The 27,194-nt window shown below is 50.7% G+C and overlaps 1 protein-coding gene across 3 annotated transcripts; it reads left to right on the plus strand.

The window, feature by feature from the left end:
• The first annotated feature begins 20 nt into the window (after positions 1 to 20).
• On the plus strand, positions 21 to 27,194 carry RHPN1 (rhophilin Rho GTPase binding protein 1). Of its 3 annotated transcripts, none has more exons than XM_058830051.1 (15): positions 21 to 871; positions 8,848 to 8,966; positions 12,988 to 13,116; positions 15,263 to 15,338; positions 15,617 to 15,694; positions 16,662 to 16,786; positions 17,170 to 17,336; positions 17,746 to 17,933; positions 18,046 to 18,202; positions 20,279 to 20,398; positions 22,188 to 22,382; positions 22,627 to 22,703; positions 23,435 to 23,581; positions 24,925 to 25,083; positions 25,170 to 27,194. In XM_058830051.1, exons 1-15 carry the CDS (start codon positions 776 to 778, stop codon positions 25,368 to 25,370), a joined length of 2,034 nt encoding a protein of 677 aa, XP_058686034.1. In that variant the 5' UTR covers positions 21 to 775; the 3' UTR covers positions 25,371 to 27,194. The 3 variants fall into 3 exon arrangements, with proteins under 3 accessions (XP_058686034.1, XP_058686035.1, XP_058686036.1); XM_058830052.1 differs by having other exon boundaries at positions 22 to 871; positions 25,173 to 27,194; XM_058830053.1 differs by having other exon boundaries at positions 23 to 871; positions 8,851 to 8,966; positions 25,173 to 27,194.

A 27,194-nucleotide genomic window follows, 5' to 3' on the forward strand; every position in this document is an offset into this window, starting at 1 on the left:
AGGGGGATTTTGGGGGCGTTTAGGCTGCCAGGGGAGGGGGGGTTTGACCTCCCGCCCCATCTGGGGCCGCCGTACAAGGTGGGTTTAAACTCCCTGTATTTAGGATAGGTCTGAAAAGGGGTTTTGGAAAGGTTCAAACTTGCCCCCCCCGTTTTGGGATAGCTCTGCAAAGGGAGTTTGGGGGGGTTCCCCCCCCAATTTGGGGTAGCCCTGTAAAGGGGTTTTCAGAGGGTTTGACTCCCTCCCCATCCCGAATCCCTCTGTTTAAACACCCCCATCCTGTTAGGAGTAACTCTTGTAAAGAGAGTTTGTACGGGTTTAAACACCTCTTTATTTGGGGTGTCTCTGCCAGGGGAGTTTGGGGGGTTAAACTCCCTTTTCCTTGATCTAGAATAGCCTTTCCAAGCGGGCTTTGGGGGGTTTAAACATCCCCCGTTTATGGTCTGGTGGGATTTAACATCCCCCTACCCGGGGTAGCTTTACAAAGGGGGTCTGTGGGGTTTGTGTCCCCTCTTTCACCTAAATTATTTCTGCTAGGGGGGAAGCTGTGGGCTCACACCTGGTCAGATGCTGAGTGCAGGGGGCTTTGCGACAGAACAGAGAAGGGTTTGAGGAGGGGGGGGGTTTAAACCCCCACTTAGGACAGGCCTGGGATCTGGACCCTTGTGGGACTAAAGGAGGGGTCGCCGAGCCCCCGAACCCCACTGCGAGCTCAAGCAGGAGCCCCCCAGCTCCAGCCCCCCATTCCCAGCCTGTGGATGTGGCATCCCTGGAGATGATGATGCCCCCCGAGGAGGAGGAGAGCCCGGATGGGGACAGGGACGGTGGCCTTGTCCTCCTACACGGCCCGAGGAGCAGCAGCACACGGAAGGTGAGGATGGGATGGGCTGGCCCCGTATCCCTGTCCCATCCATAGGGATGGATGGCTGTCCCCATGGATGGGGGCACGGGGACATCCAGCCCTGCTAGGGGTGGAAATGTTGTCGCTGCCCCATAAACAGTCCTAAACAACTCTCAGCTCCCTAAAACTCCCGAATCCCGTCTTTTCTGTTGGCTCCATCCCCAAGCCTCCCCTGAGCCTGCTTTTCACCTAATTCACCGATATTTTGGCTTTTTTTCCTCCTTCTTGCCCGCGGGAAGCTGATCCAGCCTGGTGTTCCCTGTCTGGCCCCTCGCTCCCACAGGTGCTGGGCAAGGTGGTGCTTCCTGAGGAGATTTTTTTCCTTTGGATCTGCTCCCAAGGAAAGTCGGGATGTGCGGGAGAGATGGGGCTGGCTGCTCTGCCGGTATCGTTGTTTAATTAGGAACAAGTGGGATGGAATCAGTGGGAATTGTCCTCAGGCTCCTGATTTCTTGGAGTCAGAGAGGTTTTAGGAAACAAGAAAACGTGGAAAACATTCATTTTGGGGTCTATTTAAGCATTTTTCCTATTAGTTTTGCCCTTTGAGCTCTAATGGGCTGAACCAGCAGCGACTTCGCTGCATAATATGAGCTCTTCTTGCAAAAAGTCCCAAAACCAAAAACACCCCTAAAATAAATCCCAAAAAACCAAGAAAGCCAAACTCAGCCAAGCTCTGGAAGGGATTTTTTTTTTTTTTTTCCCCCTGGATCAATCTGATCTGGAGTTACTTGAGCCTGGGCTGCAGCTCAAGAGGTTGCAACCTTAAACCAGGTCGGGGTTTAACTCGGGGGCCTTGTCTAAAGAGCAGGTGCTGCTCATGAGGGAAGATTAACAGGAGGGATTTGGGAATTTTTTTTCCCCAATTTTTTCTCTTTGGGTCTGGAGCACAAAGAAAAACATGGAAAATATTGTCACGCTTTGGAGGGACAACTGGGCAGGGCATCAGCAGCCTCTGTCATAATATGATTATTTTTTAATTAAAGCAGCAGAACACCTGATCAGCTCTATTATTTTATTTCTGTTGTTATTTAAAAGAAATTATCAATACAACCTTTTTCCTGCTGTTTTTATCACCCTGACATCAGGAGCGTGGATCCATATTTTTTCCCTTGCAGGGGATCCTGAATGCTGCTGAAAAAGTTATTTTTAATCCTTTTATTTTGCCAAGTTTTCTGTCCTAGGAGTGAAGACTTAAATCACCTGTTCCCTGCTAGTGCCTTGCCCTGACTGTGCCTTCCCCACCTCCTCAGGGCACTTTCACCCTCCTAAAATTCAATTTTTAGCTGCAGTTTGTGCTGTTTAAAACCCCCAATCCCCCAGAATTTTATTCCCACCCCTGGGTTTATTTTTTCCTTCCTCTTGCTGACTGTATGAACCACCAGTGAGGCCACTTGGGAAATTTAAAACCTTAATCCTCCCCTCATTTGTTCAAAGGCTCTGTGATGTAACCATATTCTCAATAAAAGGTTTTAGAGGTTTTAGCTGCTCCTGTCTCCCACAGAAACCCAGCTTGGAGCCAGGGTGCTCCATGAGATTAATTCCATGATAGGGAATTTCCTGTATAAATAGATTTTTCAGGGAGTAAAAACCCACTTCTTGTCACTTCCCGCTTGTCCTATAACAGCTCATATTAATTTCTTAAATGCTTCTGGCTGGGAAAAAGGAAGGAAATTCTGGATAACCCTGGAAAAAAAAAAGGAGAATTTCCAAGCTTGTTTTTGTGTGTGCAGTGATTCCCTGGCTTTTGTTTTCCTCTCTGTCCCACAGGATAATGTGGATAAAGCAGGGTCACTTGGCCAGTTCTACTGTGCTGGCCTGACTCAAAAACTTGTGGATTCCAAAGAGGAATAAAAATTCCAGCTGACAGCTCTGGCTCTGTGAAAATGCTTTAAAGACCGGTGTGGTTCTGGAATGAAAACAGGTGCTCAGGGTTATCCTGTTGCAGGCTTTCCAGCTGCTGGATCATCTGTGCTCTTGGAAACTTCCTGTTTGGAGGGAAAACTCTTGTGTTAGGAAATGCTGGTGCTGCTAAGAGGGCATGGAAATAAATCCCTGATGTTTTGGGTTTTTTTTTTGGAGTGGGAGACGTTGTTGGTGTTTGGTGGGAGAAATTTATGGGGTTGAGGTTGGAGCCGCAGACCACGGGGCCCAATGGATGGGGTTGGGATCATGGATTGTGGTCCAGCCCTGAGGCCCAACAGAAGAAGGATGTGGAGGTGCTGGAGAAGGTCCAGAGGAGGCCATGGAAATGTTCCAAGGGCTGGAACCCCTCTGCTCTGGAGCCAGGCTGGGAGAGCTGGGAATGTCCAGCCTGGAGAAGGGAAGGATCCAGGAAAATCTCAGAGCTCTTTCCAGTGCCTGAAGGGGCTCCAGGGGAGCTGGAGAGGGACTTGGGATAAGGAATGGAGGGACAGGACACAGGGAATGACTTTAAATAGGGAATAGGGTACAGTTAGATGGGATATTGGGAAGGAATTCTTGGCTGGGAGGGTGGTGAGGCTCTGGAATGGAATTCCCAGAGAAGCTGTGGCTGCCCCTGGATCCCTGGACTTGTCCAAGGCCAGACTGGAGCAACCTGTTCTAGAGGAAGCTGTCCCTGCCCATGGCAAGGGATGGAATTCCATGATCTTTAAACTCTGTTCCAACCTAAAGCATTCTGTCACTCTGGGCTCTGGATATGGAATTGATGGATTCCATGAATCCCAAAATGTGGATCTGGGATGAGACCCTGCCCTTATCTCTCAGCAGGGCTGTGACCCCTTTGCCCAGTACCTAAAGGGGCTCCAGGAGAGCTGGAGAGGGACTTGGGACAAGGGATGGAGGGAGAGGACACAGGGAGCAGCTTTAAACTGGAGTAGGGTGAGATTAGATGGGATACTGCAAAGGAATTATTTTCTGGGAGGGCAGTGAGGCCTTGGACTGGAATTCCTAGAGAAGTTTTGGCTGCCCCATCCCTGGAGGTGTCCAAGGTCCGACTGGATGGGGCTTGGAGCAACCTGGGATAGTAGAAGGTGTCCCAGCCCATGGCAGGGGGTGGAATTCCATGGTTTCGAAGGTCTCTTCCAGCACAAACCATTCCACAATTCCGTCATCCCTTCAATATCCCTTTGCCTGGCACAAAAGGGTCTCCGTGTGTTTGCCCGTGCCCATGGCAGCGATCCTGACTGGCTGGAGTCCTGCTTTCCTTCATTCCCTGTCCTTGGGAATGGGAAGGTGTCTCCCTGGAGGTGGGGCTGGCTGTGGAGCTGAGCTCAGCACCAGCTGATGACTCTTCTTCCCACATGTCTCGAGTCTCCATGCAAATTAAACTTCCTCAGTTTCTCTCTGAGCATTCCCTGGATTCCCTCATTGGGAGAAATCCTGGTGGTGACTCCTTTGTGGCCAAAACTGGTCTTGGGCATGGCCCAGCTTGGTCCAGTCTTGGGCAGCTGAGCTGTGGAGCAGCTTCTGGGATCCAGCCAGCTTCCCCCAGTATCTCCAGGAGCTTTTCCTGCAAATCCTGCTGGGGCTATAACTCCCAATTACCAACCCATTCCTCATTTCTCTGGAGAGATCCATGCCTGGATTTTACCAGCACATTCCTGATCTGTGCCAGTTCTTCAGGAACTGGATCTGCATCTCCATTTCTCTCTTCCTTGAACTTCAACAGCACTTCCAAGGATCCCATTTCCCCTTCCCACATTTCACTTAATATCATTCAGTTTTGATTTTCCTCTGTTGCTTCTAGCCACAAAGGAGCAGAAACAATCCCATTGTCATGGAATTACCCTTTGGATTTACAGCCTTCCACCTCTTCCTCCAGGTGATTCAGTTTCTCCCTGGCGCTGGAAAACAGGGAGGCTGCCGCCTTGTTTTTGTCACTGAGGTCACAAATCACTCCCAGGGTGTGGCTGTCACCCAGGAGTCACCCAAGGCTTCATCTCCTGGGGCTGGGAAGTTCAAAGTCCACCCTGAGCAAACATTCCCTAAGGACTCGTAACCCTGGATGGGCCCTCTGGAAGTGGGAGAGGTGGCTGGAAGTGAAAAACGCCCTTGAGTCATTCCAAATGTTCCCTGCAAAGATAAGGTTGGAGAATCCTTGATGTCCCTCAAAGGGGAGCTGTTGGTCTTGATTCCCTCTGGAAAAGGTCTCAAGGAATCTTTTTTCCCTCATGAGGAGAGCCTGGATGAGGGTTTTTGCTTCCATTGTCACTTGCATGTGAGGCTGGAACACAGAGGGATTTCCTCTGACTTTTTTGGGCCTAAAGAGCCTTTTTCCAATGAAATCATAGGATATGGGTAGGAATGGGATCACGGAGTCCAATTCCTGACTCTAATCCTGCTTTGTCACAGGTGATAAACGTCAGGACTGGCCACACCTCACTCATTTTCATGCATTTCTGATCCATCATTCCCTGTGTACAAACAAAAGCTGCTGTTCCATGGCTCCTCCACAACTTGTGGAAGAGTTCTGTGTTTGTTATTCCTTTAAAACCTTTAAACCAGGAAGGAATGGTCTGATTATCTCCAGAGCCACTTCTTAAACCCCCAAATTCCCTTTTCCAGGTGTCCCCAGGTGCACCCCAAAGCCCAGATGAAAGAGCCCCTCTTTCTTCTGACCTTACAGGGGTGACCTCAGGAGCTTGAGCAAAGAAGAATTCAGTGAGGAAAATCCCTTTTGGAACCTAACAGTGGGATTTTGGTGGGTTTTTTTTTTTCCCCTTTATGTAAGTTATGTTTAAATCCCTGAAAACTCATTCTGGGGTTTTTAGTTTTCACTTGGAGCTCTGACAGGAAAAGCTTTGGGATCCTTTGTACTGTTGGAAGGTGGAATGCTCTTTGCTTGACTCCTTGTTTTCCTCGTTTATATTTGGATTTAAAGATGGCCTTTATGCTTTCCTGGAGCCAAATTTCCTTCTTGCTCCAAGATTTGTGGAATTACAACATATCTGTGATGCTCCAGGAACTCCTGCAGATGAAGCTTGGTTGTCCCTCATGGGATGATGTTTCTATTGGCCCAGGCAAGCCAGGGATGATTTTTTGGGATCAAGGCAGAGCCTCTTGAGGGAAGGTGTGCAGCAATCCCATATTCCTGCACTTTGCCAGCCTCATAAATGTTGAGGAAAACAAAATGTGTGGAGATCACAGGAAATCCTTGATCCTGAATTCCTGACTTAACCTCACAAGGCTTTGGGTTTATATCAGGCGTTCCTGTTTTCCAGCACCTTTTTGCTGCTGGCTTAGGAGCCTGGATAGGGATTGAGAATTTATCCCATTAAATCTGATGGAGAAGCCAGGGAAAAAAGCTCCACAAAAGCTTTAGCCCTTCCCAGCACGAGAAGTCAAATCAATTTGCTAAATCCTTTCATGGCTCCCGCAGGGAAGAGGTTTTAACCCTCTTGGAATATCTTGTGGAGCCATCCCAGTGTCTTTTGCATCCCACTCCTTTCCTTCCTTCATTACGGGTGCTTTCCCTCCAGACAAGGATCTTTATTTTGGGTTTGGATAATCCTTCTACTTGTGCCTTTTCCATCATCCCACCTGCACTTCCCAGGCCTTTTCCCTGTGTCTCCAGGTGGTTTTCACTCCCTTTCTCCCAAAGAATTCCCTTAAAATCCTCTGGCTGCTTCCAAACAAACCTTTGCCAGGGGTGGAAAGGACTCCAGGCTGTTGGAATTTGCAGGAAGAGCTGGAGTCAGAGAAGAGAAACTTCCCACCTGTTGAGCTTTGCATGGATTTCTGTGGCTCTGGAGACACGGAGGGGGAGCCTGGAATGGTCTCATTTGCATATATTTGCATATGTTTGTCTCTGCATCTGTCAAGCTCTCAGACATCTCATCTCTGAGATGAAAATTTGAAATTAAACCTTGAAATTTTAATGAGCACCTTCTCTTTACTTCTTGGCTCGATTTCCTTATCTTTTCCCCTTTTTTCTCTGATTCCAAAATTTTAATTTTTTTTCTAGGAAGACAACAGGATGGGTGGATTCCCCCCAGGACAAATCCAGAAGTGACAATTCTGGATCCAGCTTTCCTCTGTTTTCTCCTGAGTGTTTAAGACCAAAGATTTGTGCAGCTTTTGAGGTGTTTTCCTCAAATCCCACTGCTTTTCCAGAATAATTGGGGTCTTTTGCTTCCAGCTTGTTCCTATCATCAAATTCACGGATCACTGTAAAGCATTAATCCCACAGATTTATGGACCAGCTGGAGTCACTCTGATTCCTCAGTCTCCAAGAGACCAATTAGGAGCTCCAATCTTTCCCTTACATGAAAATCCCAATGTTAATCCCGGACCCTTTTCCAAAGGAAGCAGCTCTCGGTGGACTTCAGATGTGAGGAATTAATTTTAAGGAAGCTGAAGTCCATGGAAATGCAAAATTTTCCACTTTTGAGAGGTGATCAAGCATTCCATGGAATTATGGAACGCTTTGTGTTGGAAGGGGCATTAAAGATCATCTCATTCCATGGGCAGGGACACCTCTCGCTATTCCAGGTTGCTCCAAACCCCATCCAGCCTGGCCTGGAATACTTCCAGGGGCATCCACAACTTCTCTGGGAAACCTGTGCCAGGACAGGGGTTGGAATGAGATGATTCTTAGGTCCCTTCCAGCCCAAACCATTCCATGATTTTGGAATCTTCCCATGCTTTGCAGGCTCAGAACATTCCATGCTCTTAAACTTCCCAGCTTTGTGCCTTCCCAACCAGGGATTTTTTTTTTTATCCAGGGTTCTTCCAGAGGCTCGTTCCGTGCCTCTAAATCTTCCGTTGCACAATGGGAATCTTCCCCACTTGGGCAGAGCTTTTATGGCCCTGGATTTGGGGACGCTCCTCGTGGCAACCCCATTCCCTGAGGCATCCCATAATAACCCTGTGAGCCAGAGGGAAATTTGGTGGCTGCTATTTCCTGAAGGCGGGAATTCAGTGTGTTTTCCTTGTCGGCAGGAATTCCAAGCCGGAGCCGCGGAAAGGATGGAATCAATTTAGTGCCGTGTGCCCCTCATTCCTGCGGCTCCGTGAACTCCTGACTCCCTGTGCTCCGTATCCCGGAGATGGCCTTGGGATCACATTTCTTCCCAAGCTTTGGGGTCACACTGACCTCATGTCCAGCCCCCCTGGATCTTGGCTCGTGTCCAGAGCCTGGGAAGGGGTTGTGGAATTCCTGTTCAGGGCTGAGTTTGGGAAGAGCTCAGGGAATGGAATCCCTGTTGGCAGCACGTGGGATTGGGGAATAAAATGGTTATTCCTAGGGCAGAGGAAGATCTGAGGGATGAGAAACTCAACGTGACCTGTTGCTCACATCCCAGAAATTCCCAGTGTCCTGGGCTCATCCCAAAGTGTGGGCAGCAGGAAAAGGGGAATTCTGCCCCTCTGCCCCACTCAGGTGAGATCCCACCTGGAATTCTGTGTCCAGCTCTGGACTCCAAGTACAGAAGGACGTGGAGCTGCTTGAGTGGATCCCGAGGAGGCCACGGAGATGCTCCAAGGGCTGGAGCTCTTCTGCTCTGAAGCCAGGGTGGGAGAGCTGGGAATGTCCAGCCTGGAGAAGGGAAGGATCCAGGAAAACCTCAGAGTCCCTTCCAGTGCCTAAAGGGGAGAAGTCCCTAAAGGGACTTGGGAGAAAGGATGGAGGGACAAGACACAAGGAATGGCTTTAAATAGGGAATAGGGTACGGTTAGATGAGATATTGGGAGGGAATTCTTGGCTGGGAGGGTGGTAAGGCCCTGGAATGGAATTCCCAGAGAAACTGTGGCTGCCCCATCCCTGGAATTGTCAGATTGGAGCAACCTGTTCTAGAGGAAGCTGTCCCTGCCCATGGCAAGGGATAGAATTCCATGATCTTTAAACTCTGTTCCAACCTAAAGCATTCTGTGACTCTGGGCTCTGGAAGTGCACAATTTATGGAATTGGTGGATTCCTTGAATCCCAAAATGTGGATTTGGGATGAGACCCTGCCTTTATCTCTCAGCAGGGCTGTGACCCCTTTGCCCAGACCCAGCGCAGCAAACTCCAGCACCGCCGGGCCCGGATCAACCAACAAATCAACAAGGAAATGAGGATGAGAGCAGGAGCAGAAAACCTCTTCCGGTGAGTCCTGATGCCCTGAGCATCCCCCTGGCTCTGGAATTTGGTTGGAGGCAGGAAGAGAGCCTTGATATCCAAGATTCAGCTGGTGGTAGATTGTTAGAAAGTAGGATGGGAGCAGATGGAGTAATGGGAATGAATTCCTGGCTGAGGTTGGGCTTGGAATGCAGAGCTCCAGCCTGAAAACCCAGGAAGTGGATCCAATGGATGTGGAGCTGTTGGAGTGGGTCCAGATGTTCCAAGGGCTGGAGCCCCTCTGCTCTGGAGCCAGTCTGGGAGAGCTGGGAATGTTCAGCCTGGAGAAGGGAAGGATCCAGGGAGACCTCAGAGCCCCTTCCAGTGCCTAAAGGGGCTCCAGGAGAGCTGGAGAGGGTCTTGGGACAAGGGGTGGAGGGACAGGACACAGGGAGTGGCTTCCCACTTCCAGAGGGCGGGGATAGATGGGATATTGGGAAGGAATTCTTCCCTGGGAGGGTGGTGAGGCCCTGGCACAGGTTTCCCAGAGAAGCTGTGGCTGCCCCTGGATCCCTGGAAATGTCCAAGTCCAGTCTGGATGGGACTTGGAGCAACCTGGGGTAAGGAAAAGTCCCTGCCCACGGCAGGGGGTGGAACTGGAGGTTTCTGAGGATCCACCTCAAACTGTTCCATGAAATCCAGCTTTAGAATCATGAATAGGGTTGAAAATCCCTTCAGGACTGAATCCAGCCATTCCCCCAGCACTGCCAGGGCCACCACTTGTCATCAAGTGCCAGATCCACAGGGATTTTATCCAAAGGACAACTTTTTTTAGCGTCTTTTGTGTTTATTTCATTTTTCCTTAATATTTTGGAGCACATTCCAGGCTAGGCAGGTCATTAATATAAAAAAAAATCCATAAATCTGCCTTAAATTCAATTTTTTTGGGAATATTTTGCCTACTTTTTTATTGTTTCTATCCCAGATAAAATAAAATTATTCTTTGGAATAATCCAAATGCTTTGGAACTAGAATGATTTAACAGTAGAGTGTTCCTGTTGCGCCCGGAAAAATGGGATAATGGTTGATCCATAAAAAAAAATGATGTTTTCCGGGGGGATGAGATCCCTCTGCTCCATCCACTCTGCTGCATCTCATTTAATTAAGGGGAAAAAAACCCCATGGAATCCCAACTTCTGCCTCTCCTATGTTATATTTAAAAAAAAAAAAAAAAAAAGAAAAAAAAAAAGAGGGAAATGTGCTGGCTCAGCAGAAACCAGCCTGGTTTTGGTTGGAATTGGAGCTGTGGGAAGGGGGAGTGAGGAAAAACAGGATGCAAAACACATCTTAATTATCAGGGAAACGCACTGAGGGGGCTCTTTTTCAGCTGGCTCAGCACTCTGGGTGTCCTTTGGAGCAGCCACTCTTCCCTCCCTCCCTCCTTCCCTCCCTCCCACAAATCCAGCTGAGTAATAAAGTTGATTTCTTGGCATTCCGGTGCTCCAGGCTTATGAAACTTGGGAAATCTGGGGGGGTAGAAAAAGGAATAATCAAGCTTGAAATTAAAGGATGAGGAGGAGGGGGGGGATTATGTTGCAAGTCTAAAGGTTATTGCTTCAAAATTAAAGATTTGTGGTACATGGATAAAATTCCTTTGGATCTTTAGCCTGGTGCTGATGGGAAAAAGCTGTGGATTGTCCAGCCTGGGGCAGTTTGGAGCTGAATTTGCTGGGATTTTTGCCTTTAAATTTAAAAACAAACTAACCCAATGCTTGGAAAAAAATAATCCTGGTCAGCCTTTCCATGTCTTTTCCTGGAAAAGTTGGCAGGAGTGGGGTGTTGGAAAAAGACAAAAATCCATGTGGTGTTTGCTCTGTGTATTTGTTTGCTGCATAAATAAATGGGAAGAGCAAATTTTTATTTTCCTTCCTTGTCCAAACACTGGGATTGAGTGGAGGAATGGGGGAGACAAAAATGTCCAGGTTTTTGGAAAGAAAGAAAAATAAATCACAAAATAAATCACAAAATAAATCCCAGGAATTCCCCGTGTCCTGGGGATAGTGAGGCAGCAGGAATTCTGCCCCTCTTCCCTGCTCAGGTGAAATCCCACCTGGAATTCTGCATCCAGCTCTGGGCTCCAACTGCAGAAGGATGTGGAGCTGATCCAGAGGAGGCCACGGAGATGCTCCGAGGGCTGGAGCCAGGCTGGGAGAGCTGGGAATGTCCAGCCTGGAGAAGGGAAGAATCCAGGGAAACCTCAGAGCCCCTTCCAGTGCCTGAAGGGGCTCCAGGAGAGCTGGAGAGGGACTTGGGACAAGGGATGGATGGACAGGACACAGGGAATGACTTTAAATAGGGAATAGGGTAAGGTTAGATGGGATATTGGGAAGGAATTCTTGTCTGGGAGGCTGGTGAGGCTCTGGAATGGAATTCCCAGAGAAGCTGTGGCTGCCCCTGGATCCCTGGAATTGTCCAAGGCCAGGTTGGACAGGGCTTGGAGTGCCCTGGGATAATGGAAGGTGTCCCAGCCCATGGCAGAGTGGTGGAATTCCAGGATTTTGAAGGTCCTTTCCAACCCAACCCATTCCAGGATTATTTGCTGCATGTGGCACTTGCAAGTATCCCAGGAAAACCTTTCCTAAGTAACAGATTCCTGGCAAAATCACGGAGCAGATCCTCCTGGAAACTGTGCTAAGACACCTGGAAAATAATCAGAGGCCTGCTGAGAGCCAAAGAAATTGTTGGAGGCTGGGAACAAGGAAGGAAAACTCTCCTTAATCCATATGGGATGAAAATCAGACTGACAGTGTCCTGGAGGTGTTGGGATGTGTGGGGGATAAATAGGAATTAAATCCTGGTTTATAGGGATGAAATACTGGTTTATATGGAAACACAGGGTGATGCTGCCTGGGGAATTGCAGGAATGCTGAAGGATTTTTCAGTGGAAGCAGCCATGGGGATCTTTGGATGTGCTGTGGTTTGGCTGGGTTTGTTTAGAATCAAAAAATTCCTTGCTCTTGGAAAATCCTGGCAAAGGGGAGGCAGGAGGAGACTCTGAACCACCAGATTTTCAAGGGAAAACCCTGGAGCTCCTTCTGCTGCCCTGAACCAGGGCATGGCAGGACTCAGAAGGATTCAATCCATAAAAAAAAATCCATGTCAAAGTCAATACTCTGGAAAAGCTGGAGGGAAGCAGTTTCCTGGTGGAGCAGAGCTTTTCCATGTGCTGTTTTCCCTGGATCCCAGCGTGGTTCAGCAGCCAGAGCACCTTTCAGCTCCGGGTTATCTCTCCCTGCTTTCCTTTGCAGGAGATAAGCAGGGAATAATCAGCCTGGGAGCTTGTCCTGCTGGGAACAGCTGGAATCAATCCCTGGTGTTTACAGCTCCTGCTGGGAGCAGGGAAGGGAGGGCAGGAGCTCACAAATCCTTTCTTTTTCCACGAGGATTCTTTGCACCCCAAAATGAGGCTTTTCCTCCTCAAATCCCACCGTTTATTTAGGATGGGGGAGTGCCTGGATTGGTCACAGCCAAGCTGAAGCTGCACTGGAGGTGGAGTGGGAATGGGCAAGGGAAAGGTAGCTCTGGATGAGGAATTCCTGGGTGCAGCACTGCAGTTTTGCCTGGGCTCAGCCTCTCTCTGGATGTTCAGACTTCCCTAATCCTGGGAGAGCTGGGAATGTCCAGCCTGGAAAAGGGAAGGCTCCAGGGAGACCTCAGAGCCCCTTCCAGTGCCTAAAGGGGCTCCAGGAGAGCTGGAGAGGGACTTGGGACAAGGGATGGAGGGACAGGACACAGGGAATGGCTTCCCACTGCCAGAGGGCAGGGATAGATGGGATATTGGGAAGAAATTCATCCCTGTGAGGGTGGTGATGGAACAGAATTCCCAGAGAAGCTGTTGCTGTCCCATTCCTGGAAGTGTCCAGGTCCAGTTTGGATGAGGCCTGGAGCAATCCTGTGGGAAGGGTGGGCTCGATGCACGTGGATTGCACCGCTGGATAGCTGATTCTGGAGTGGAAGAAATAAATTCATGGATAAAAAGCGGGAAATTTGATCCATTGGTTTCTTTCAGGGCCACCAGCAACCACAAGGTGAAGGAAACGGTGGCTCTGGAGCTGAGCTACGTAAACTCCAACCTTCAGCTCCTGAAGGAAGAGCTGGAGGAGCTCAACAGCAGCATGGACGTGTATCAGAACGACAGGTGGGTCTGGGGAGAGCAGCCTGTTCCCTTGGGATTTCATTTTTCCCACTGTTGTGGGATTTTTCTGGGGGCAAGGCTGCCCTCGCTTTGTCTGCCCTGCTCTGTCCCATGGCTGGGATGACCCTCAGAGTTCCCTTCCAGCCCAAACCTTTCCATGGTCAGGGACCAGGAGGTGGTGGCTGGAGGATAGGGGAGAATTTGGGCATGGGCCAGAATTCCTGGAAAATTTTCATCCCGGGAATGTCAGTAGGTCCCTTCTAGGGCTGCAAGGAGAGAAAAACCAGCTTTTCCTAGGGGATACTGGGATGTTCTGGGATAGATGGAGCATCCTTTGGACACTGATGTCCCAAAGCAGGAGAAATAGGGAAGAAAGAACCATCTTCCCTTGGACCTTCCCCCTTTCCTGACAATCCCACCAGAGCTCTTCCCAACAGCATGTTTTGGTGATGGGAATCACCATGCCTGGAAGTGTCCCTGGAATGCCTGGATGTGGCACTCGGTGCTCTGGGCTGGGTGGGATCAGTCACAGCTTGAACTCAACGATCTTGGAGGGCTTTTCCAGCCTGAACAATCCTGGGATACTGGGAATTTTTTTCCCCCTCCTTTTCCTTTCTGGAGGTGAATGGTGTTGGATGGCAACATGAGGTGTTGTGTGGGTAACATGGCTGAGGGATGGGATGGGATCCAGAGGGATCTGGAAAAGCTCCAGATGAACGTCACTCAGTTCAGCAAAGCCAAGTGCAACATCCTGCACCTGGGCCAGGGCAATTCCAAGCACAAATCCAGGCTGGGGGGTGAGGGGATGGAGAGCAGCCCTGAGGAGAAAGGATTTGGGAGCGTTGGTGGATGAAAAGCTGGAAATGCCTCATCCATGTGCAGTCACGTCCCAGAAATCCCCCCTGTCCCAGGCTCATTGCACAGCGTAGGCAGCAGGAAAATGGGAATTCTGCCCCTCTGCCCTGCTCAGGTGAGATCCCAGCTGGAATTCTGCATCCAGCTCTGGGCTCCAACAGCAGAAGGATGTGGAACTGCTGGAGAGGATCCAGAGGAGGCCATGGAGATGCTCCAAGGGCTGGAGCTCCTCTGCTCTGGAGCCAGGCTGGGAGAGCTGGGAATGTCCAAGCTGGAGAAGGGAAGGATCCAAGGAAACCCCAGAGCCCCTTCCAGTGCCTGAAGGGGTTCCAGGAGAGCTGGAGAGGGACTTTGGACAAGGGATGGAGGGACAGGACACAGGGAATGGCTTCCCACTGCCAGAGGGCAGGGATAGATGGCATATTGGGAAGGAATTCTTGGCTGGGAGGGTGGTGAGGCCCTGGAATTCCCAGAGAAGCTGTGGCTGCCCCTGAATCCCTGGAAGTGTCCAAAGCCAGGTTGGATGGGGTTTGGAGCAGCCTGGTCCTGGATAAGGTGTCCCAGCCCATGTCAGTGGGTAAAAATGGGTGATCTTTAAAGCCCCTTCCAACCCAAACCGTTCCACGATTCCACTTTTCTATGTCCATCCATCTGCTTTTCCAGGCACAATTCCCTATCAGGGATGCTCAGTTTTCCCAATTTGCCACTTGCTTGCCCTGGTTTGAAAAGAAATCGGGAGCAGCAACAACAACCCGAAACCATGCCCAGGCCAAACAAAAGCCTCTTTGTTTATTCCAGGCATTGGATTCCAGTGGAATTCTTGTTAGGGAATGAGCAGTAATGGCTTTCTGCACTAATTATAGCTCCTGGAGCTGTTTGTTCCAAGGAAAATGTGGGTGTAAATTCCCTGCCTTGCTCTCCTTGTTTTCATAACTTCCTTTGCCTGTTTTCCTTCCCAATTAATGATTAATTAACAAGTTATCAGCAGTTTGGGGGGATAATGACAGGGGGCTATTGTGTTGGTGAGGGCTTGGTCCTGCCTTGCCCACCCAACATCCAGGATTCCTCTGAAAAGCAGGAGCTGGAAAAATAAGACGATTTGGTTTTGGTTATTTTTTGTACCTCTCCTCTTACGTTGCCATTCCCAAATCTTTCTGGGAAGAGCATTTTTCCATGTGGAGTCTCTTGATGGCACAAGCCCAGGGCAAGGAGCTGCTTCCTTTTAATCTCCGACCCGCAGGATGCATCCAAGATTTTTAATCCAACCACCAAACAGGTTCTTGTCTTCTTCCAGTGAATCCATCAGCGTTCCCATGATCCCTCTGGGACTGAAGGAGACCAAGGAGCTGGATTTGCTGGTACCACTCAAGGTGAGCTTTGGGGTTTCATTGATGGGTGCTGAAGCAGCTGAAATTCATTTTCCGGTTTGGAAAAGTTGCCAAAAAATAAATTCATGGAGAGAAACTGAACTTAAAACATGGGAAATTGGGAGATGAAGGTCTGGAGATGCTGGAGAGCAGGAAAGGGAGGAGATTATCGCTTAGTGGAGTCTTCCTTGTGGGCAGAAGTGGAAAATTCTTGCACAGAATTGCCAGAAACATCCCTTTAAATCATAAAAATGGGGATTTTCTCCTGTTTCCCAATCCAGGATTTCATCAGTGAACACTATGGAGAGGAGGGTGTCCTGTTTGAAAAGGAAATCAAGGAGTTCATGGAGCTGCGACAGGTTTGGTGTCCCTTGGCTTCCAAAGTTTGGCTTGTCCAGGATCACTCCTTGGAGATGCCACATTTCCTTTGTGGGGGTTCCCTCATCCTTTCTCCAAATTCCATATTTATCCTTCTATTTCAGGGTGCAGCATTCCCATGCTGGAGCACCTTGGACTTGGTTTATAGGTTCCAAAATATTACAGATTATTCAGGAATTGTTCGTTTTCCCTGTGCTCAGTGTCCTGCTGATCCACAAATGAGCAGCAATAAAGTTTATAGTGCAATCATTGTTTATGAATATTAATTCACCCCTGGCAAGGCTGAACAACTTCTCTCTCTCCAGGCAGGCCTTGGAGAAGAGGAAATTTAAAGTAGTCTGGGAAAGGAGGGGGAAAAAATCCTGTTTATTCCCTAGGATTTATAAAATCAGAATTTCCATGAGTTTTTCCAGCACAATTCCCAGGCTGCTGCTTCTACATTTGGGTGTCCCAGCACCCAAACTTTCTCCATGGATGAACCTCAGAACCGTGGAATGGGTTGGGTTGGAAAGGCTCTTAAAGATCATCCAATTTCATCCCCTTCCATGGGCAGGGACACCTTCCACTGTCCCAGGTTGCTCCAAATCCCATCCAACCTGGCATTGGACACTTCCAGGGATGGGGCAGCCACAGCTTCTCTGGGAATTCCATTCCAGGCCCTTACCACCCATACAGGGAAGATTTCCTTCCCAATATTCCATCTATCCCTGCATTCTGGCAGTGGGAAGCCATTTCCCCTTTTTCTTATCCCTCCACCCCTTGTCCCAAGTCCCTCTCCAGCTCTCCTGGAGCCCCTTTAGGGACAGGAAGGGGCTCTGAGGTCTCCCTGGATTCTTCCCTTCTCCAGGTGAACATTCCCAGCTCTCAGTCATTCTCTGAGGGCTCTCAGCCTGTCCCAGGGAGCTTCCTCCTCTTTTCCCATCCCTGTCTCCTCTCCCATTCCGGCAGGCCATGCGTACCCCGAGCCGCAACGAGGCCGGATTGGAGCTCCTGATGGAATATTACAACCAGCTCTACTTCCTCGACAGCCGGTTCTTCCCTCCCACCAAAACCTTGGGAATCTTCTTCCACTGGTGGGTGCAGCTTTCCCTATCCCACCTGGGTGGGGAGGGAGTCAGGATCCAAATTTCCACGATGGAATCTCTGCGGGGGCCGGTGGACACCAGGACCTGGATTTGCCGTTGCCTCGGGTGGGTTAATTTGGGGAGGGAGAGGGAAACACAAATCCCATGGGATGTACCATGATGGGAATGCTGCCTGCGACCCCACCTGAGCACTGAAAACCCTTCAGGCTTCTCCTGCATCCATGGAGAGGTTTAGGTTGGAAAGGACCTTCAGGATCATCCCATTCCAACCCCCTTCCCATGAGTGAGGACAATTTTTGCGGCCCATGACAGGGACACTTTTTGGGGCCATGACCAGGGGATGGGCAGCTGTTGGCTCTTCCCTTCCCCAGGTATGACTCCCTGACGGGGGTCCCGTCCCACCAGAGGGCTCTGGCCTTCGAGAAGGGAAGTGTCCTCTTCAACCTGGGAGCGCTGCACACCCAGATCGGAGCGCGGCAGGACCGCGCCTCCCTGCCCGGCCTCAACCAGGCCATCGATGCCTTCCAGAAGGCAGCTGGTAAGCGGCTTCCCCTCTTCCTCCTCTTCCCAAAGGTGGGAATGGTCCACAGAAGTGCAGGAAGGGGTGGGAGCAGCCATAGGATCACAAATGGAGCACGAGGTGGCTCCACGTTGGTTGTGTGGGTTGGGGAGTTGGGATGATCCAGCAGCCACCCAAAAGGATGTCCCAGCTGTGGAGAGGAGAGATGCTGATCCATCTCCCTATGAGAAAAACAGAACCTGGAACTGGGAGCACTCAGGGCTTTGGAGAAGAAATTGGGCACAAGGATGGTTTAGATGGCAAGGGTTGGACCTCAGATCTTCTTACCCACCACTGATGGTGAGATGTTCGATGTTCTTGGAGGGAAACCTGCCTGATTCTCTTCCTCACAAGCCTGGTAATTTCCAGGAGCTTTTCTCTCCTCCAGGTGCCTTTAACTACTTGAAGGAAAACTTCTCCAATGCTCCCAGCCTGGACATGAGCGCAGCCTCCCTGACCATGCTGGTGAGGCTGATGGTGGCCCAGGTCCAGGAGTGTGTCTTTGAGAAGATGACCTTGCTGCGTGCCCAGAATGACTTCCTGGCCCGCCTGCAGCTGGCTCAGGAGGCAGCAAAGGTGAGGACTTTGGGAAGGGGAGGATTTGGTGGGATTTTCCAGTCGGCAAAACCTTCCAGGAGAGCACAGCCTGCTGTCACCATCTCCTGAGGGACATCCCATCTCTTCCCAGGTGGAAGATGCTTATTCCCTGGTGCACCAGACCATGAGCCAGCCCCACGTCAAGGATTACGTTCCCTTCTCCTGGACCACCATGGTCCACGTCAAGTCGGAGCATTTCAAAGCCCTCTCCCATTATTTCGCTGCCATCGCCCTCTGCGATTGCCCTGGTGAGTGTCCGGTCTGGGCAGAGCTTCCTGCTCATCCAAGTACTAATTCCACATTATTCCTGGGTTTTGGGGACGGATTCCCAAAAAAAAGAGGTTATGGATACAACACCCGAAGTTTTTGGAATGATCCGAGCTGTGGATCTTCTTTATGGACTCAGCAATTCATCCCCAAGGCAGATTTTCCCATATTTCTGGTTTCCACAGGGAAAAATCCAAAGAAGGGGAGGAAAAAGCTGCTGGAGGGATGTCACCTGCTGTCCCCTTTGGGGCTGGGTGGGGAGATAAGGGTCACCTGCCTGCTGACCTCAGCCCTACATCCTTTGGGTCACTTTTTCTGTTGGGCCAGCCAAGGGCTTCAAAAATAAACCCAAAAATTTGATTTAACTTCCAGCCTGGTGGATGGATGTCCCAGGAATCTCAGGGTGGTGGCAGCAAGGTACACGTGGTTCCATGGAGTCACTTGGAGCGTGACTTCAAGCTGTGACCCTTGATCTCCATCTGTGCCACCACCGACACCCTGGGAGCAATTTTGGGATGGAGCAGAGGATCCAGGGGTAGGCAGCAGATGCCCCTGGTGACCTTTGGTGGGTGGCTGAGAAGCTTTTTGAGGGCTGGCTGCCAAAACCGGTGCTGAGACAGTGACACCAGTGGCTGCCAGACTGTCCTCACACCCTCCTCTGCTCCAGAGCCTGCCCAAAATCTTCCTTGTGCCGTGTGGGCGTTGCAGAAGCTGGATTGAGCAAGGAGATGGGAGAGAGGGGGATAATGTGGAGCTGGAAGGGCTTAAAGATCCAAACAGGACAGGATGATGATGGAGATGGGATTCCATGGGGTTCCAAGGGGCAGGGCAAACCTTCTCCCTAAAATTTTTGGTGTCCTCAGGTACTGTGGGAAGCAGAAAACTGCAGGATGCCTACTTTGGGAATTTTTTTCCCTGCTGTCGGGATCTCCTGTTCCTGCTCCCACCTCTATTTGTTGGAATAACAAATATTTTGCTTCCATAACCAGCTGGGAATAAATTCCTTACGCTGCAGTTCAGTCCCTCAGGGATGCTGACATGGCAGGAGCTGGCACGGGGGGAGCCAGCCCTGGAGCTGCCAGTTCCCAACCCTCTGGATCCCTGTGCTCACCCAGGCTTTGGGATCCTCTGGAGCAGCAAAACTCCCTGGAATATTCTGGGGCTTTTCTTATCCCACTCTGTGTCCAGAGAAAGAGGGTGCTGTGCAACCCTGAGTGAGTCAAAGAGAATTAGGAACAATTTGGGCTAAAAAAAAAGGTTTAAAGAGCCTAGCGTGGGGTTTGGGGAGCCTGGGAGAGCTGGATCCATCTCTGTTTTTCCATGGAATGCTCTGTTTTTCCTTGGTTGCGCTGTGGGCTGGAGAAAAGGCTCCAGGGAGACCTCAGAGCCTCTTCCAGTGCCTAAAGGAGCTCCTTGAGAACAGGAGAGAGATTTTGGATAAGGGATGGAGGGACAGGACACAGGGAATGGCTTCCCACTGCCAGAGGGCAGGGATAGATGGCATATTGGGGAGAAATTTTTCCCTGTGAAGGTGGTGAGGGCCTGGAATGGAATTCCCAGAGAAGCTGTGGCTGCCCCTGGATCCCTGGAAGTGTCCTGGACCAGGATGGATGGCACAGCCACATGGAAGTGTCCCTGTCCATGGAAAGGGGCTGGAATTGGATGGTGTTGAAGGTGCCGTCCACCCCCAACCATTCCATGATTGCCTGATTTTGTTGTCTCATTTGTCTTCATGTCCTCCAGGTGGGGAAATCCCAGGGCTCTCTGTTCTCAATCCTGCTTCCTCATTGGAGCAGAGGAAGGCAGGAGAGAGGAAAAAAAGGGATGTGTTCAGGACAAATCCTGCCCTAAACTTCAGATCCTGGTGCATCCCTGACTGGGATCATCCCTGTGCCCATCCATGATTCCTTGCAGGCTGTGGTTGGATGACTGGAAGGTGCTGCCAGGGCCACCTGAATGTGGATGTGGCATCCTGGTCCCCGTGTCCCCACTGCCACGGGGGGCTGGGTGGACCTGACCTCTCCCTAATCCCATCCCCATCCATTTCCTTCCTGCAGCTCCCTCGGATGCCGAGCTGCTGGAGCAGGAGAAGGCTTTCCTGCAATTCCACGTCACCATGCCAGAGGGGCCATCACTTCGTGTCCTGCTGCAGGATCCTGAGGAGCGGAGGAAGCTGGGTGAGCACAAATTTCTGGATCCTTTCACGATTCCCACAGATGATGAGATTTTAGGGGGGGGGTCTCTCCACGCAAAGAGGAATTTCTCAGGAAATTTCTCCTGAGGAGCAGGAAGGCATCACAGTCCCCTTGAGGGTGTGAGGACCAACTCGTGGTGCTTGCCCCAACCTGTCCAGCTCTGACAGGAAAAATTCCAGGTGTTCTGAGCCAGGTAGCATCACCCAATGCTGCAAAGAAATCCATAGGGACATGGAGCTCTTGGAAGCTCCTTGGTTTGGGCTGACTTGGCTGGAAAACAAGACGCAGCAGATGCTCAGGGGGTGGCTTTTTCAGCTGCAGCGAATTCTTGGGAGACAAGAACTTCTTTCCATGCGGAATTTCAGCTCCAGGGAAAGAACAGGCCGTGCTTATTCAGCTCAAGTCCTGTTTTGGCAGCCCGTCCTCAAAGGGGCTGCATCAAGAGCAAACTCAGCACTCGGAATTTGGGGTGTTGCCTCCCCCAGGAGCTCTTCTCCCTCCTTGTACACGTGTGGAAGGAGGCAGATCCCACCAGGAATGAGTTTGGCCTCAGCAAGGTCCTTCAGGATGCTCAGCCAGATTTCACTTGAAACCTCCAAATAAACCCCAAAATCCAAGTGTTTTATGGTGACATCACCCCAACACCCTCAGATGTGGTCCACATCAGCTTTTCCAGCTCTGCCTGATTTTCCTGGGGGAAACAGGCTCTGTTCAACATTCCTGGTGAAAAATAGATGTGCAGAAACTAAGCTCAGCTTGGGTTTGGTTTACAGGAACAGAAAAACTCGGAGATGTTGTGGATCTCCATTCCTGGAGGTGTCCAAAATCAGGTTGGACAGGGCTTGGAGCAACCTGAGATAGTGGAAGGTGTTCCCCTTTGGAATGGGGTTGGAATGAGATTAGTTTTAAGGTCCTTTCCAACCCAAACCATTCCATGGTTCTATTATTATTAATTATTATTATTATTACTATTCCACATCATTCCACATTTTATAGATTTGATAAAAATTCTCAGAGCGGGGAGTCTCCTCTCTGCTTTCCATCCAACCCCAAAACATTCCTCTGGCTGTGCATTCCGGGAGTGTGGAGCAGACCTCATCTCCCTGGATTCTGTTGCCACCGTGTGTCCTGAGCGTGAAATGCCACAGGCACACGTGTTTCCATGAGACACGCGGAGAGAGCTTTTCTGGGAGTTCAGCCTTGGATACGGCTGCCTTGGTTGCAGTTTCCCACGGAGGAGATGCTTTGCGTTGATATCTGTGGGTCACTGGAATTTCAGCTCCTCTTTCCCGACCACTTCCATTTCCCGGGGGTGGGAACACGCTGGAGAGGAGCAAAGAGCAGAGGATGGAGAGCAGGACCTGCAGGACAAGGAAAAGCTTAGCCTAGAAAACAGGGTTGTGTTGCACCTTCCCAAGGAGGACAGGGCTGGGTTGTTCTCCGTGTTCCCATTCCCGAGGGATCCGAGGCGATGGAGAGAAGTTAATTTGCTCAGGAGATTGAGGTTAAGCGTGAGGAGGGACGTCGGGGGTGGTTTTTCAGGAACATCTGCCAGCTCCGGCGTCAGGGGAACGAAGTAGGTCACCCTTCAAGGTCCCTTCCCAGCCCTCCATCGGCTGGGACCGACCCCATTTAGGGCTGGGAACGTGACTGGGCTGTCCCTGAGTCACAGCGGGGTGGTGGCACCGCTCCTGAAATCCGTGGGCAGCCGAGCGGGAACGTCGCCGGAGCTGCTGCTCCGTCGGGCTCAGCTCCCTCTGCTCCCTCACAGGCAAAGCTCACCTGAAAAAAGCCATCATGAAGCACGAGGAAGCCATGAGGATCCATGGATTGTGCAAGATCCTAAGGAAGATGGATATCCTGCAGGAGGTCCTGTCTTTTGCCCACAAACGCTCCCTGAGCAAATATTCCGAGATCGACCACGAGGAGGATTTCTTTGAGACAGGAGAGGCTCCAGACATCCATCGTGAGTGGGATTTTTTTTTTTGGGATTGTGGGGTGGGGAGGGGGTTTGTGGGTGGGAAGACTCCACAGGGAGTTCTGCTGTGGAGGGGGGTTGGACTGGATGATCTCTGAGTTCCAATCCAAACTATTCCAGGATTTTAGGTCCTGGCTCTTAAAGGGTCACACTGTTCATCTTTGGGATGGCAGCAGCTGCCCCAGCTGCCTGAGGTCACCCCCTGTCTGTGCTTTTCTCTCCCTCCCATCAGCCAAAACGCACCAGAAACCCGAAATCAAATCCCCCAACTTCTCCCAGGTGAAGGTGACCGACCTCTTCCACAGGCTGGTACGTACAGCTCCAGGAATGGGAATATCCCGAGGGAGCAGCTGTCTCCTCCTCCTCCCCTGCATGCTCTGCTTGCCTGGATTCCTTCCTCCCGCAGCCTCCTCTCCCTCTCTCCAGCGGTTTTCCAAGGAGAAGCAGCAGGAGGAGGGCTGGGATCTGTCTCTGACACCTAAATGGGTCACAAAGCTCCTCCGGTGACAGGGGAGAAGGCACAGGGATTTTGGGTGGGCTTTTCCCACGGGACCCTTGGGAAGAAAGGTTTTGGTGTCAGGAGGCACCAGAAAAATCCCACTGGAGCTTTATCCCTGTCCTCTTTAAGTTTTTGTGTTCCTGGGGAGCCAGACTGGGATTCAGGACAGTGGTGGGATCTGAGGTGGGGTCAGCCCGAGTACCCCAGGGAGAGCTTGTGCATCTCAGCCCCAGGGCAGGCAGGAACATCCTGCTCCTGTGGGGATGGAAAAGTGGGAAAAAGAGGAAAGAACTGGGGAAAAGGGACCCTGAAGTGGTGACCTGTCCCACCACCCTGCTCTTGGACCAACCCCTGGTGGCACCCCCCAGATCCAGACAACCTCAACCCCCATCATTTCTTCTTGGATGCTGGGACTGTTTTCCCTGCAAAAGACAGGATTTCTTCCCCTGCCCCCTCCCCATCCCTGGAACTGGGTTTTTTACAAGGCTGCACAATTCCAGGGAGCTGAAAAGGTGCTTTCCATGTTTCTGCCTCATCCCAGGGCCCCCTCTCCGTGTTCTCAGCCAAGAACAAGTGGTATCCGGCTCGGAGAGTCCACCTGATGAGAGGAGAGAACGGCTTTGGATTCACCCTGCGAGGAGACTCCCCCGTCCTCATTGCCGGGGTGATCCCGGGGGGCTGCGCTGCTGTGAGTATCCCAATTTCTTGCTATTCCCATGGGAATGCCAGAAGGGAGTTGTCTGGAGGGATTCCAGGTGGTTTTAGGTCTTAAAACAGTTCAGGAGGAGACTCATCTCTGCTGGAGCTCAGGCTGGGGTTTGCAGGTGGGCGTCATGAAATGATTAATTTTTAGGAGATAGCTAAGGAGAAAAACATGGAATTTTCCTCAGTTTTTAACTGCTGGAAGCTCATCCAGCTCCCTTGTCCCTCATATTGGGATGTGACAGTGGCTGGAACAAGATGTCACATCCAAAAAGCAGAGGCATCTTTGTTTTCCATCAAAAGATGCTGGAGATCCCTGGTGGGGTGCCCTAAGGGTCTCCCCACTCCCTCAGTACCAACCCATGTAGGAGACGGGTTTGGGGATCAAGGGACGACTCAATATGAGTTAGCTGCTTGTTCCATTTTATTACAATTTATTATTTATTCAGCTACATTTTTATAGTATTTTGGAAAGGTAGCATGCAATCTGTATTTTATTATGATTGGATAAGTGCTGTTTTTCACGCGTTAACTTCTACATTTCTATTGGCCCAGCTCATAACACCCGAGCTCTAAAAAGATACTTTTTAGTGGAACTTATAAGATACATTAAGCGGTTATATAAGATACATTCTGCAGAATTCACATCCTGAAAAACTTCACAAGATACATTTTGCAGATTTCTCATCCTAAATTCTCATCTATTCTTCACTGTCTTATTAACACTTAGTTTTCTTCACATCTTTGGTACAATGCTGTGCCAAGGACTCATGCTAACTCCAAGTCAGGGTTGTGCAGGCCTTCCAAGGAGCTGTGGCCATTCTTCAACAAACCCATCCATCCAGATCCCAACATCTCTGGAACAGCTCTCTCCTTAGCAGCAGGATCACATCCCTCTTTGGGATCTCCCCCAAAGATTGGGATGTGGACCAGATACCTGGAGCAGAGTTGTGTCTTCTCCTCAGCCCGGAGAAGAGAAGGCTCCAGGGAGAGCTCAGAGCCCTTTCCAGTGCCTAAAGGGGTCCAGGAGAGCTGGAGAGGGACTTGTGGCAAGGGATGGAGTGCCAGGATGAGGGGGAATGGCTTCCTAATGCCAGAGGGCAGGGTTAGATGGGTCTTGGGAAGAAATTCTTCCCAGTGAGGGTGGTGAGGGCCTGGCAGAGGTTCCCCAGAGAAGCTGTGGCTGCCCCTGGATCCCTGGAATTGTCCAAGGAGCAACATGGGATAGTGGAAGGTGTCCCTGGTGGGATTGGATGATCTTGGAGGTCCCTTCCAAACCATTCCAAGATTCTCTGATGACCCATGCACGTTTTCCCTCATTCCTTGCAGGAAGCCGGGCTGAAGGAGGGGGACTACATCATCTCCGTGAATGGCAAGGACTGCAAGTGGTCCAAGCACGCTGAGGTTGTCCAGCTGCTGAAGAGCACCGGGAAGGAGGGGGTGGACATTGGAGTCATCACCCTGCAGGGCTCAGAATGTCCCAAAGCCGTAAGTCCCATCCCACGGGGAACCACAGAACTCCTTGGAGCTCTGGGTGCTGCCCTGGCTTCACTCCCCTCTCCGCCTTTCCCAAGCAGGTGGACAGGAAGGCAGCAGTGATGTCCTCGGGATCCGGGGTGCCCAAGAGCAACAAGGAGAACAGCAGGAAGAGCCTGATGAACAGCAAGAGCGCCAGCACGCTCCTGGTGTGGAGCAAGAAGAGCAAGAGGAGCAAGAAGAGCACCTACAGCGGCGTCCCCTTCACCACCGTGGGGGACAACGAGGCCATGTACTGACCACGCTCCGTGGTGTTCCCTGAGCTCCAGGACTGGCTGCCCAGGAAGCTTCCCAAGCCTGGCTGGGCTGTGAGGACTCCCAGCCCCGGGAATGCGCCACTGGCCGGATCCGTGCCGAGAGGTGAGCGAGGCTCCTCCACCTCCCAGCTCCTGCATCCAACGATCCCTTCAGTGTGGGGGAAACTCGGGTTTATTGTTAATTTCGGGATTATTTTTTTTTTTGCTCTCAAGGGGGTCGGGGGGAGCTGTGCTAAAGCAGGGCCTGGTTTGTGTCTTCTGCTTGGCCAAAGCCAGCCCCAGCCATTAAAGCAAAAGTGTCACCTTCTGTAGCATCTCCTGGGCTTTCTCTGCAAGGTACAAGATGGAACTGCTCTCCAAGAGCTGCTGGAGGAGCTGAATCCTTCAGCTGAATCCTTCCAGACTCCCCTTTTTTTGGGAGAGGGAACAGCACTGGGCATCAATGACTTGTGGTGATCCCATCACAGGGTCCAACCCAGGCAGCATCTCCCAGCTGGGACTATCCCAACAAAATAGGATGGTTTGACCATTTTTAGTGCTTTTGGGGTGGTTATTTTTTTGGGAATGAACCCCCAGCTCGGCTCAGAAAATCCAGCCAGGCTGCCCAGCCGGATTCTTTGGAAGAAAAGGGAAGGACTTAACGTGCAGTTGTTGTCTGGCTTTTATAATCAGGAGATGTGGATTGCCCTCAATATTCTGTGAGGAGATTAATAGCTAAGAGCCTTGGGGGGGGGAGGTGTTTATTTTTCCTGGGAGGAGATTAAAATTCCAGGAAGATATCTCCTCCAGATTATTAAACTCCTAAATTTGTGCTACTGTTGGATCTTGCACATGTTGCTAATTCCCTAACACTGCTGTCAGCATTCCTGGGCTGGCCTGATGGATCCAGGCATCTTGGTAATTGTCCTGGAAACGCTGGGAGACTCCAGATCCACAAAACAGATTGGCAAAATTTCCTCCCTCCTGTTTCTGCCTGGTGCGTTATTTTTCCTGAAGGCTGAGGAGCTGTCTGGTCTTCAGGGCTTGGATGATCCTGGGAGGTAGAAAATTCCCTTGGGGGGGAATGGATTGTATTTTTGTACTTTATAAGGAAATTTTTAAGGGTGTTTTAAAGGACCAATGGGATATTATGGCCAGAGTGTCCCCTGGGATTGTGACTTCTTCTGGTGGCTCCTTGTCCATTTTCCAAGCTCTTAACCTTGATTTTATTTAAGGAAAACTTCCAGAAAAAAAGCCAGGTTGGACAGGGGTGGAACAACCTGGGATAGTGGAAGTTGTCCCATGGCAGGGGGTGGAAGAGGATGGGCTTTCAGAATCCCATCCAAGCCAACCCATCCTGGGGTTTTATGAGCTCAGGGAGGGGTTTTTAGCTGTGCTGTTGGCCAAGAGGCCTCTCCAAAGCCTGAGGCATCACCACACCGGATTCCGGATCCGCCTTCCAGCGCGGGGCCATCTGTAGCAGCCAGGCTTCCCACGTCATCTTCCCAGCTGCTTGGCGTGGGAGCGGGAAGGAAAGGAGGGGGTGGGGGTCACTGGAAAGGCCACCTTGCCCTTAAAACATCCTGGCAGCGTCTTCCCACCATCCTAAAAATCTGGGATGCCACCGCGGACATCTCCGAGCTGGAGAGGGATTTATTTGGGAGAAGCCGTCGCGTTCCACCCGCATCACCCAACCCCAGCGTGGGCGAAGGGGTTGTGTTTTGTGGGATTGGGATAATCTTCCTAATTCCAGGGTTTTATGTTGGGTTTGCTTTGTTTTTGTTTTTTTTTAATTTGTACATGGATTCTCACCTTTTATGGATTAAA

This window comes from Poecile atricapillus, chromosome 2 (genome assembly GCF_030490865.1).
Source record: "Poecile atricapillus isolate bPoeAtr1 chromosome 2, bPoeAtr1.hap1, whole genome shotgun sequence".
NCBI classification, from domain to species: Eukaryota; Metazoa; Chordata; class Aves; order Passeriformes; family Paridae; genus Poecile; species Poecile atricapillus.